The sequence below is a fragment of the Chrysochloris asiatica genome, unplaced genomic scaffold (genome assembly GCF_000296735.1).
Source record: "Chrysochloris asiatica unplaced genomic scaffold, ChrAsi1.0 scaffold00305, whole genome shotgun sequence".
NCBI lineage: Eukaryota > Metazoa > Chordata > Mammalia > Afrosoricida > Chrysochloridae > Chrysochloris > Chrysochloris asiatica.
In genome coordinates, this window is record NW_006408823.1 from 1,819,828 (window position 1) to 1,832,431 (window position 12,604).

Sequence of the window (12,604 nt, forward strand, 5' to 3'; positions counted from 1 at the left end):
ACTCTGAATTTCTTCATCTAGACAAGAACGTATTCTTTCAAGTCTGATGTTCCCATGTAGGCAGGGATGGAGTTGGGCACGGATGTTGGAACACACTGGCTTTCACAGTGGGACCTCAGCTTGAGGCGGCATGAGGAATACTTGGAGTAAACAGGAAGTTCACCCACTAGAAAAAACGCCACAGACCCGTGGATGAGCAGTGTGCATGATGACTTATAATTAGACATGATTCGCTGAAGGGAGCAGAGGGAGCCAGTGGGGAAAGACTGCGCTGGTCTCCTGAGAAGACAGATTCCCAGGCTGCCCCCCATCACCCCATTAACTCTGTGAGTGAAGCAGCAGGCCTAGAACCCCCAGATTTGGTGAGTAGGAACTCCCGCTGTTGAAGAGGCGAGTCAGAGAACAGAGGGACGGACTGGTACTGAGCCCACACACCTGGCCTAGACTGACTCTCCCGGGCTCCCCGACAACCCATGATAGTGTATCTGGGGGCTGCTTCTTTCTCAGGGTGGGACCCCAGGACCCCAAGCACTCAAGGAAGGAAGGACTAAATGGGTGTCTTTCATCTTGGCCTCTCAGAAGACACTTGGCGGTGATGGTGTGGACTGCAGTGGCTTCCTGTGTGCTGGAGGGCGCTCCGCCAGGGCATACAGGAAGCCGCCCAGGCTGCCGACTGCCATGGCGGTGTTGTGGGCAGAACAGCCACCTGGGGAGACAGAGTGTCCCCTGAGTGATGAGGCAGTAGCCCGGCCCCTCATTGAACACAGTTCCTTTGTAACCAACACTGCAGCCAACATGGGGGGACTGTGCAACTGTGGTTGGTGTTCCTCAGAGTCCCTTTCCCAGGCCTGGCACCCACCTTCTGGCTGCTGGGGGTGCCGGCTGCTCATGGCTCTCTTCTCCAGACCACAGTCTTCAGCCCTTCACAGCCTCCTCCCTTCAGAGGTTTTGCCCCTCCCCAATGGCTGCCACCCACCCATCTGTCAGTGTGTCATACTGTGGTGGCTTGTGTGTTATTATAATGCCGGAAGTTATGCCACTGGTGTTTCCAGTACCAGGGTCACCCACAGTGGACAGGTTTCAATGGAGCATCCAGATTAAGACTAGGAAGAAAGGCCTGGTGAGCTACTTCTCAAGCAGTCAGTGGAAACCCTATGGATTATAATGGTGTCCACTTTGTAACCGATCATGGGAGGGATGCAGGACTGGGCAATGTCCAGCTCCTTGTGCCTGGGGTCGCCATAAGTCGGGCCGGCTGGACAGCGGCTTCTTACAGCTTCTCTTCCCTCTGTCTTCTAAACGTGACCTTTCAGTTGGCAGCAGAGCACTTTAGCCACAGCGCCACCAGGGCCCCTACTGCCTTGCCAGGGCACCTCCATTTCTTGACACAGAAGCCCCTCGGTATTCTCATTACCTGGAAATACTTTTTCTCGCCTCTTCACTCTTGTCAGAAACTGCTGGTGGTGTTGAGCGGCTTTCGAGAACTCATTGTCTTCAGGAGCTGAGGGCGGGGAACAGGGACACGAATCTGAGGTCAACTTCTCAAGAGGGACTTTCAGACTCACTGAACCTCCCTGCACCTCCTAGAAGCATCTCAAACCACTCAGGGCTCCTCCTGTAACCAGCGGGTTTTCTGGAACTTTCCACCTTGTCTACCAGGGTGCTCTCCTGATGGCTTTTCACATCATGACTCCCCACAACCCCCATCAGGACCCTCGGAGGCCCCTCGGCCTCGGCCCCTGACCTGATGAATCTCGAGGGCCTGGGACCTGGGCATCTGCATTGTATAACACCCTCTGATTTAAAACAGATTCTTATTTCAAAAGCTCTGCTACTTTGAGCATCTGAGTTGCTCATGTAGGAGTCACTGGGAGCTTCCTTCGGTGATGAAAAAGGGTAAAGACCTCAGCTGATAACTGGACAGGTAGAGGTTAGAGTTCACCCAGAAGTGCCTCGCAAGAAACTACTGGCGATCTACATCTGCAAAATCAGCCTTGGAAAACTCTATGAAGTGTGGTTCTAGTCTGTCTTGCATGGGGGCGCTATTCGAAGGTAGCAACTGGTCACTGGTTTTCTCCTGCACTTGGACTGGGTGGTTTCATAAGCATCCTGTCTGCTCAGGAAAGTGGATATTTACGATGCTCATTTATTTATGTTGTTAAGTGTCGTGGAGTTGGCTCTGACTCATAGACACCCTGTATAGGGTTTCTGAGGAGCGACTGGTGGATTTGAACCACCGACTTTGTGGTTAGCAGTCCAGTGCTGACCCTATACCACTGCCCTAGGATCCCTCTGTCTACATCTCTGTAAACATGTCACTTCCCCAGACAGCTTCCCTGACTATTCCATCTAAGGAGTCTTCTTCCCAAATCTTACCAGAAACTGCAGTTGTTTTATTTGGGGGTCTCTGAAGGTCCTTCCTCAGGGTCCTGTTTCCCTCTGCTGGCCTTGTTTCCCACTATGTCTCCAGAGCCTTAGACAGTGCTTGGTACACCGTAGGGACAGCAGACATTCAGTGAATGGATGCCTTTGCTAATGCAGGCCCTGGTGTAGCACTGTAGGATAAGCACTGGACTGAAAGGTTGGTTTGAAACACAAGGTCAGTGGTTCAAACTCACCAGCTAGCTGCTCCTTGGAAACCCTATAGAGGGTCACTATGAGTCAGAACCAACTCGATGGCACTTAACAACAATGCAGATCCTGAAGAGTAAACGTCTTCCAAGGATATAGAGTCCTGGTGTGGCGCGGTGGGAGAAAGCACTAGACCACGAAGTCTATTTGAACCATAAGAGCAGCAGTTCAAACTCACCAGCTGCTCCTTGGAAACCCTATACAGGGTCACTGTGAGTCGGAACCAACAAGATGGTACTTAGCAACAACAAGAAGGAGATAGCAACTCACCTGGTTTAGTCTTGGCTTCCAAAGCTCCCAGTGCACGCCTGTGTGTGTGTGTGTGTGTGTGTGTGCGCGCGCACATACTTCCCAACGCTCTCTCCACACCCCTAACACACTGTATCCTTCCCCACCAAGCCTAGACAGGGCAGCCCCCCCGCTCTGCTTCCCAAGCCCCCTGCTCACCAGGTTTCCCAAAGTCCCTGCTCCGCTCAGGGCAGCCCCCACTGCTCACCAGGTTTCCCAAAGCACCCTTCTCTCTGCTTCTGCCATCTGAGGATGGCCTCCAGCCACGGGAACTTGTAGAAGTCAACGAATCCACCAAATCCACAGAGCATGACTGGAAGGAAAGACCAGGGACCTCTGCAGGACTACCTCCCTGGGTTCACCTTCTGCCCAAGACCACCACAGGGCCATCCACCTCCTCCTTCAGGGACCAGGTAGTGCAGGCCGGGGGACACCTAGCACAATGGCTGGAAGGGGCAGCCAGCCCAAAGCTCTGCCTTCGTGACAAGCAGGCTCCTGGAGTCACACTCTGCCACTACTTAGGGCCTCGGTCACAGCTGCCCAATAGCTGGGGTCAATAAAGGGATTTAGACACCCAGGCCAAGGATATAAGGCTATTTCAGATATTGTGTGGGGCCTACTTATACCCCTAAATGATGTGTTGCTTATCTGCAACTCCGATTTAATGAGTATTAAACCTAGAGTCCTGCTCTCAGCCTCCTCTCAAAGGTTTCTATAGTCTGTCAGTCAGCTGATTGGTCCGTTTATTCAGGGCCTTGTCCCTAGGCCAGTCTCCTGGGGACAGGCAGCCTCTGTTAAAATACAGGTCTATTAAAATACAGGCCACCCAATGAAAGCTGAGCTTCAGGTGAACCATGGATCATGTCAAACCTGTGAGAGTCGGAACGTGTCAGAGAAGGAAAATAAATTTTTTCCAGTAAAATGAGCAATAGAAAGTGGTGAGATGGCAGAAACCGTGTCAAAGGCAGACAACTGGCAGGACCCAGAAAACAAGGCAGTTGCCTCGGGCATCGGCTCTCCCGGTTCCCCTTGTGTAAGTATTTGGATGTTAAGTTCCATCAAGTCGGTCCTGACTCATAGTGACCCTGTGTAGAGTTTCCAGGGAGCAGCTGGTGGGCTTGAACTGCTAACCCCATAGTTAGCAGTCCACTGCTTATCCTACAGCGCTACACCAAGACTCCAGTATATCCTGTGCAATATTTGGGCTATACTTAAACTAAAAAAAATTTTTTGTGGTTTGTCTGGAACTCAAATTCAACTGGGAATCTGGAGAGTTTTATTTGCTGTGTCTGGAAAGTGCACTTATATGTGTATGTGCGTGTGTGTGCATGTTTGTGTGTGTGCCTTGTGTGCATGTTTGTGTGTGCCTTGTGTGCACACGTGTGTGTTCTTGTGTGTGTGTGTGTGTGCACACCCCCAAATCAGGGAGGCCCTGGTGTTTGTGGGAGAGGGAGCACGTGCATACTGTTTTCCATGAAGAGGTCCTGGGTAGGGTAGGGGTATCTGGCGACCTCCACTCTCTGGTTCAGATTCATCATGTTGGCGCAGAAGAGGTCCATGTAGTGCTGGTTCTGCTGGAACGGTCCCTTTGTGCATCCGATCTGCGGACAAACATCCAGAGACCAGGAAGTCAGAACCCACGACCCTCACTGCACTTCTGAGGTGGTCTGTGGTGGCTGCATGGGGGGCAGGCTTCCCCTTTTCCTTGGGATTTCTTCCTCCAAGTTTGTTTGGGCCTCATCCCAGGAGAACCACTCTGGGTCATAGGGAGCTGAGTTCAAGTCCTGCTTCTGCCACTCATTAGCTAGATGACCTTGGCCAGCTGAGCCTGGGATGAGGGGAGCTCTTCATCTCAAATGGCAGTGCCGGTGATGGGCTTAGCTAGGGGATGTCTTGTGTGGGTGGATGACGCTCGACATGGGATGCGTTCAAAAACCAATAGTTGCCATGATGGATTCTGATTCGAGACTAATCCTTCAGCGCCACTCAGGGTGTGGTTGAGGCCTGGGGCCGCTCCTGAGCTTGTGATACCAGAAAGTCACCGGTTGAGAAAGTTCTAAATGACGCCTGTCAGAGATATTTTCTCTCTGTTGAATCTAATCATAAATCACTTTCCTTATTATCCAGTCTTATTGACCACGGTGGCTCCATATGATGAACACTGGACTGAAAACCATAGGTCTGCGGTTCAAGCCCGCCGGAAGCCCCATGGGAGAAAGATGAGGCTTTCTGTTCCCACAAAGATTTAAACCACAGAAACCCTCCACAGGATCGCTCTGCTTTGGAACTGACTTGATGGCACTTACCAACAACAACGTTGTACTTTACAAAAATACTGGTCTGGGATTGTTGTTTTAAGTGCCATTGAGTCGGTTCTAGCCCATAACGACCCTGTGTAGGGTTTCTGAGGAGTGGCTGGTGAATTTGGACTGCTGACCTTGCAGATCTGTGGAAGTTTGAGAATAAATCATAATACACTGTGAAACCCAAACAGCAAGTTGTTTGTCTGCTAAGAATTTCTGGACACCAGATAACAAGTTTTGTAGCAGGATAATGAACCCTACCTCTTTCGTATATTAGTACAATAATTGATGAGGGCCAGTCAAAAAGAACTTCTACAAAACTGTGAAACAAATATCAAAATGGGAAGCTATTGTTTCTCGACAGATCCTATGCACTTCCGACGGTGGTGGTTTCATGTCTCTAACCCTTCCCTGAAGAATTCTGTGCTTTCTGATTTTAACTACATAAAAACAGCAGGTTTGGCATTCTTGAGGGACTCAAATTTTGTTCCTTTTCAATGTTCTTTGAATTGGGGGAACAAAAAAAAAAAATGTCTGAAGGGGTAAGATTAGGGCTGGAGGATGAATGGGGTCAGGTTTTCCAATAAAATTCTTGTAGGACAACTCTTGCTACCTTTGAAGAATTAAGCAGGTGCATTGTTGTCATGGGAAAAATCCCTTGGCAAAACTTTCCAGGTCTTTTTCTCACCAATGTAATCTTCCATTTTGTTTTAAAACTTCTTATAAGAAGACTCTGTGATAGTCCCGTGTCCTTCAAGGAAATTCTGCCAGTATGACTCCTTTGAGATCCCAAGAAACAGTTGCCATAGGCTTCTAAGCTGACCTCTCTGCCTTGAATTCAGATCCCCTAGGAAGCCACTGTTTGGATTGGACTTTTTTTTTTTTTTTGAAGAGACCCTAACGCAAGGTGTATACAAGTCCATTCAAAGAGAACTTGTCTGCACTCATCCATCGATTGCACAGAAAGTTGAAACACATTTTGTTTGGAATAAATCTGTGCATGCATGAGCTGGAACCTTAGTAGCAATAGTTTTTGACTTACCCTTTTCTATTTAAGAAATCGCTATTATTATTTAGCAAAGTTGAGTTCTTGAAAGGTCAGTAGGATAGTAAGTCTTGGGAACTCTATGGGGCTATTCTGTTCTGCTCGGTAGCATTGCTATGAGTCAGGAAAACAAAAGGCAATAAAAACATTCAGAAAGCCAAACTCCTTGCCTTTTGTTTTACTGACACCCTGAGATGTAGTTCCGCATGTAAAGTTTTCTATTCGGTTTGCTGGTCAACAGAATCCCCAGTATGTCCCCATAACAGCACGGTTTAATTACAGGCAGATCTGTGGCCTGTCTTCCTCTTCCCTCCCTCCTGATGTCTGAAACACAAATCCAAAATGGCGTTCATTACTCTGTTGCATACCACCCAAAACCGCTCTGTCATTAAACCAATGCTGACCCGTGGTGAGTCCGTGTTTTAGATAGAGCTGTGTTACAGTCAGGTTTTCAGTGGTGATATTTTGGAAGTAGATCATTAGACCTTTTTTCCAAGGTGCCTCTGGTTGGATTTGAACCTCCAACCTTTCAGTTAGCAGCCAAACATGTTACGTATGTGTGCCACCTGGGGATTCCATACTGCAATTAACCTGTTACCATCATATTGATTCCTACTCATGCAGTAGAACTGCCCCTTCGGGTTTTCTAGGCTGTAATCTTTATAAAAGCAGATCGCCAAATCTTTCTCCCTTGGAGCACTTGGTAGGTTGAAATTATTGACTTTTTGTTAGGTGCCATGGAGTTGGTTCTGATTCATAACAATCGTATGCACAACAGAATCAAATACTGCCCGGCCCTGCAGCCTCCTCACAATTATTGTTATATTTGAATCTATTGCTGCCGCCACTGTGTCCATCTCAGTGGGGTCTTCCTGGTTTTTGCTGACCCTCTACTTTACCAAGCGTGGTGTATTCTCTAGGGACTGGTCCCTCCTGACAACATGTCCAAAGGATGAGGCAGAGTCTCGCCATCCTCACTACTGAGAAACGTTCTGGCTGTACTTTTGATTGGTAGCTGGACCCTAATGCCGTCAGGTCCTCTGAGCCTGTCCCTTTCCTCCACAGGTCATGGCCGCCCCACACTCACCATCCTGGCAAAAAGAAAGTAAATCAGCTGGTGGGACAGGCTGTAGCCTGAGCAGCCAGTCCTGGTCATCAGAGTCCTGCAGAAGTCTGGGAGTCTGCAGGGCTGACTGCCATCCATCCTGGAGGAAGAGATGCCTTTCTGTCAAAGGGGAAATGGTTGAGGAATGTGAGGGAATGGAGCTGCCCCAGACCCCCTGCACCTGCCCTGGGTGTGAGCCTCTGCTTGGCATCCGGCCTCTAATTGATGCCATGCACGGGGGTGGCTTCAGGAAGGATGCTAGATGAAGTACGTGTGTGTGTATGTGTGTGTGTGTGTTTGTGTGTGTGTGTGTGTGTGTGTAGGGGCCACAGCTCAGACAGGGGGGTGGTGTATCTGTGTGTGTGTATGTGTGTATGTGTGTATGAAGGGGTTTCAAATAGTTTGTAGAAAATGCAATGAAAAGATAATGGGATTTTCCCATGAACATTTTGAAACCCCCTCATGTGTATGTGTACCAGTGTGTGAGGTAAGTGTGCAAGTGAGTATATGTGGTATGAGTGTGACATGTGAGTGTATGTGTGTTAGGGAGTGTGTGTGGTATATGTGGGGTGTGTGAATGAGTGCGAGTGTTTTGTGTGAGTGTGTGGGGTGAGTGTGAGTGTGGTTTGTGCAAATGTGTGTGTGTGTGTGTGTGAGGGGTGAGTGTATGAGTGTGGTGAGTGTGTATGTGGTGTGACTTTGCATAGGTGTAGGTGGTTGCATGTAAGCGTGTGTGGTTGTGTGTTTATAGTGAGTTTCAGTGTATGACTCAGTGTGTGTATGGTGTGACTCCATATAGGTGTATGTGGTTGTGTGTGTGAGTGTGTGTAGGGGTGTGTGTGAGTGTATGACTGTGTATATGGTGTGACTGTGTAGGTGTATGTGGTTGTGTGTGTGAGTGTGTGGGTGTGTGTGAGTGTATGAGCGTGGTGTGTATATGGTGTGACTATCCACAGGTGTAGGTTGCATGTGAGTATGTGTGGTTGTGTGTGCAGTGTGTGTGTAGTGTGTTCAAGTGTATGATTGAGTATGTGTATGGTGTGACTTTGTGTAGGTGTATGTGGTTTCATATGAGTGTGTGTGGTATGTGTAGTGTGAGTGTGTGTAATGTGACTGTGTAGGTGTGTGTGGTTGCATGTGAGTGTGTGTGGTTGTGTGTGGTATGTGTGAGTGTGTATGACTGTGTGTGTATGGTGTGACTTTGTGTAGGTGTATGTGGTTGCATGTGAGTGTGTGTTTGTGTGTGTTGTATGTGTGAGTGTGTGTATGGTGTGACTGTATAGGTGTATGTGGTTGCATGTGAGTGTGTGTGGTTGTGTGTGTGGTGTGTGTGAGTGTGTGACTGAGTGTGTGTATGGTGTGACTGTGTAGGTGTATGTGGTTGTGTGTGTGTGTGGTTGTGTGTGTGGTATGTGTGAATGTGTGTATGGTGTGACTACATAGGTGTATGTAGTTGCATGTGAGTGTGTGTGGTTGTGTGTGTGGTATGTGTAGTGTGAGTGTATGTAATGTGACTCTGCGTAGGTGTATGTGGTTGCATATGAGTGTGTGGTTGTGTGTGTGGTATGAGTGTGTATGACTGAGTGTGTGTATGGTGTGACTGTGTAGGTGTATGTGGTTGTGTGTGAGTGTGTGTGTGTGTGGGCAGAGGCAGCAGCTCAGACAAGGGCTTGAGGTGTAAGGGAGTTTTTAAGAACGTGAAGGGAGGGCTCAGGAGAGGGATAGGGTCCTGGCAGTGCTGAGAGAGCAGCAGGAATAGGGGCAGTGGTTGGAGTGTGGCATCCTTGGCGGGATCGGACGTGGAGACCACTCAGGGGCGTGACTGAAATCCACTGGGTGGTGGGCATGGGAGAGGCAGGCTGGCTGCCAGGGTGCTTGATTATCTGGGGAAAGCTGGGAGAAGGAGGTGCCGGAGACTCCTGTAGGGCTGGGCCTGGCTTTGTACAGACTCTTAGGTTCAGCCATGAGGACCTGCAGCCTCCCAGGAACCCCAGGAGAACATCTGGGGTGTTCAGGAAGCAGGGTCAGTCAAACCCACCCGGTCCCCAGCAGCTGCACCAGGCAGTGGTCACTGTGGTTCTCGGAGAAGGCGTCTTCGGTCTCAAACGTCGGATAGACCATGGAGGCGTTGGTGCGGGTCCAGGAGTGCGGAAGTTTCCAGAACCCTGGCTGGATGATTGGCTGGAACTCTGGTAGGAGGTAGGGGTGGTCACCAAATGTCCAGGATAAGAAATTTGTATGTACTGAGTGAGGGGCTTCCTTAATTAAAGACCAGGCCTGGGAGGAAGAGCCGGCATGGGGCCAATCAGAGCCCCAAGCTGCCTCTGGGACAGCCCATAGCTTTGCAACACTGGAAATTTAAGCAGCTAGGATCACCACCTAATCTGTCTTGTACTCACTGCTATCGTGTGGTGTTGGCCATTGAATGAATTCTGACTCATAGCGACCCTAGAGCTCCTAGGGTTTCCAAGGCTGTTAGTCTTTATCGAGCCTGATCTCCAGGTCTTTCTCCCATGGAACCACTGGTGGGTTCGAACTTCCAACCTTGTGGTGAGCAGCTGACTGTTTAACCATTGTGCCACCAGGGTGCTAACTTTGACTAAATTCAGTTTCCCATGGAAGCTTGAGATACTTAAAAAGGATTAGTAGGCTTTCTTGCTTTTGGGATCTCTAGTGGGGGCAGGGGTTAGGGTTAGTGGTGGGGGTTGGTGGTGTAGATAGTTCACACACTCAGTTGCTAACCAGAAGGTTGGGGGTTCAAGTCCCTTCAGAGGTGCCTCAGAAGAAGGACCTGGTGTTATATACTTCAAAAAGAAAAATAGCTACTATAAAATTATTATGGAACATAGCTCTACTCTGACACACATGGGGTCACCAAGAGTCAACTCAAGGGCAACTGGTTGACTCCCAACCTGGAAAGAACCTAAGCCTGGGCTATAAAATGGGGCCTGTTTTGGAGTCACCGCAGTCTGGCAAGGAGAGAGAACTCGAGCTCTATAGGATCCAAGAGATGTGTTAGCAAGATGCTGGTCTTTGTAGTGCAAATGGTTATGTTACCTTCTGGGACTGACCGCTGGTCTGGAGGTGAGCTGACTACAGGAGGCAGACACTGCCAGCTCTCCAGCCCCTCCGAGTGGGCAGGAGGGGCCATCTCACCTGGAGTCAGACCTGCCCCGTGGTCTGCTTGTGGTTCGAGGGGTAGACCCTCCCCTGATCCTGAGGAGCCTGCTCTAGGTTATTCCAGTAAACACCCCAGACGCCACATTCCTGAAGAGGTGGGACTCCAACAGGGCAGTTACCTTGTAGGTAGGTGGGGTCACTCAGCTTCAGGTAGGAGGTGGATCTGTGAAGGAGGGTCAGCAGCTTCTGGGCCAGCCTTCCCACACGCAGATTCAGCAGCTGCAGCTGGGGCTCCCCGGCCCACACCTTGTGAACACCTCTGAGTTGCACTGAGAAAACACATGGTGGGGTTCATTCCATCAGATGTGCAGGAAGGGAAAGTACAGCGTTCTGCTGCTTCCTGGGATCGCTGAATTGTGTCTCCCAAGAAAGCTAAGTCCAAGGCCTAACCCACAGTACCCATGCACACAATCTCATGGATTGAACTGTGTTCCCCACCCCACCTTCCAAAATAGATGTTGTAAATGGGGAACCATGGGGAGGGAGTGGGGCAACTACTGTTTCACTGGGAGTTGGTGGGGGGTGGGGGGTTTGTCATCATTGAGATGAAACAAAGCGTGTGATTTGCTGAATGTAAAACTGACGATCTTGTCTGTAAACCTTCACTCAATTCACAATAAAAAGTAAAAAACAAAAAAAGAAAAGAACATAGCTTGGGCCAGGTGTACCTTAGCCCTCAAATGGATCCCTTTGCTTTAAAAGAGCTCTCACGTAGCAGCTTAATGCATCATTTGATTTCTTGACTGCAACTTCCATGGACGTTGATTGTGGATCCAAGGAAAATGAAGTCTTTGATAACCTCAGTCTTTTCTCCATTTATTGTGATGTTATTTATCGGTCCAGTTGTGAGGAATTTTGTTTTCTTTACGTTGAGGGGCCATCCATACTGAAGGCTGGTAGACTTTGATCTTTGGCTTCCAGCAAGCAAGGTTGTATATCATCTGCATATCGCAGGTTGTTAATAAGTCTTCCTCCAATCCTGATGCCTTGTTCTTCTTCATATGATCAAATTTTTGGGATTGTTGGCTCAGCACACAGATTGAATAAGTATGGTGCAAGGATACAAGCCTGGTGCACACCTTTCCTGATTTTAAACCATTCAGTGTTCCCTTTATTTGAGCAACTGCCTCTTGATCTGTATATAGGCTCCTCATGAGCACAATTAAATGTTCTGGAATAAGTGTTCTTTGCAATGTTATCCATAGTTTTTCAGGATCCACATAGTCAAAAGCCTTTTCATAGTCAATATAGCATAATCAAATATCAAAAACAACAAAGAAGCCCCTCAAAGTATGTATTGTACCAGAGAAGAATGCATGCCTTAATACAAGGAACCACGTGAGACCACAAAGGCCGCACTAACCCAAAAAGAAAGCTCAGAAGATGAAAAGGAAAGGGGTAAGAAAGAGGAACGAATGGAAATGGGAAATCCGAGAAGAACAACCCTGTTACATGGTGGGGACTACATGGAATGTCACAAAAGATTCAGCATTGTTTCGACTTCCAAGTTTTGCTATCGGTATTAATTAGGGTGACTCGGGGTTTGTGCCACATGGACAATGGTGTTTCTGGGTGGCACAGCGGTCTGGCACTCTGCTGCTGACTGAAAGGTTATCCAGAGGTGTCACCCCACCCCCCTATCAGCCACTGAAAACCCTGTGAGGCACAGTTCTACTCTGACGAACACACACGGGGTCGTCATGAGTTGGAACCAACTCCATGGCAACTAACAGCATCATGAACAGAAATAGGGAGGGAGGGGCAGAGATTACAGAGTGGAGAGCCACCATGTATAGGTGGTCAGGTGGCACACTGCACAAAGGCACCATGCATTCTTATATGATACGATTCTTATTTGGTCTATGAACCACAAAGTCGGCAGTTTGAGCCCACTGCTGCTCTGTGGGAGAAAGATGAGGCTTGCTTGTCCCCCAAAGATTTAAAGCCTCGGAAACTATACAGGATTGCTGTGAGTCGAAACCTACCCCACCGTACTTAACCACCACATTTCTTATCATGGGTTTGTATATATACTAAGACATCTGCTACACA

At 48.7% G+C, this 12,604-nt stretch overlaps 1 protein-coding gene across 1 annotated transcript in view; it reads right to left on the minus strand.

Annotated features, from left to right (window-relative positions):
* Positions 1–575: 575 nt before the first annotated feature.
* The window catches only part of LOC102810957 (chromosome unknown open reading frame, human C16orf89), a 15,489-nt gene continuing 3,460 nt past the window's right edge, over positions 576–12,604 (minus strand). The window contains exons 2-8 of the mRNA XM_006874912.1: positions 10,672–10,821; positions 9,411–9,561; positions 7,355–7,472; positions 4,385–4,520; positions 3,128–3,232; positions 1,415–1,501; positions 576–706 (exon numbers count right to left, since the gene is read on the minus strand). Of these exons, the coding sequence (XP_006874974.1) occupies positions 576–706; positions 1,415–1,501; positions 3,128–3,232; positions 4,385–4,520; positions 7,355–7,472; positions 9,411–9,561; positions 10,672–10,821 (878 nt within the window). The remainder of the gene's footprint in view (positions 707–1,414; positions 1,502–3,127; positions 3,233–4,384; positions 4,521–7,354; positions 7,473–9,410; positions 9,562–10,671; positions 10,822–12,604) is intronic.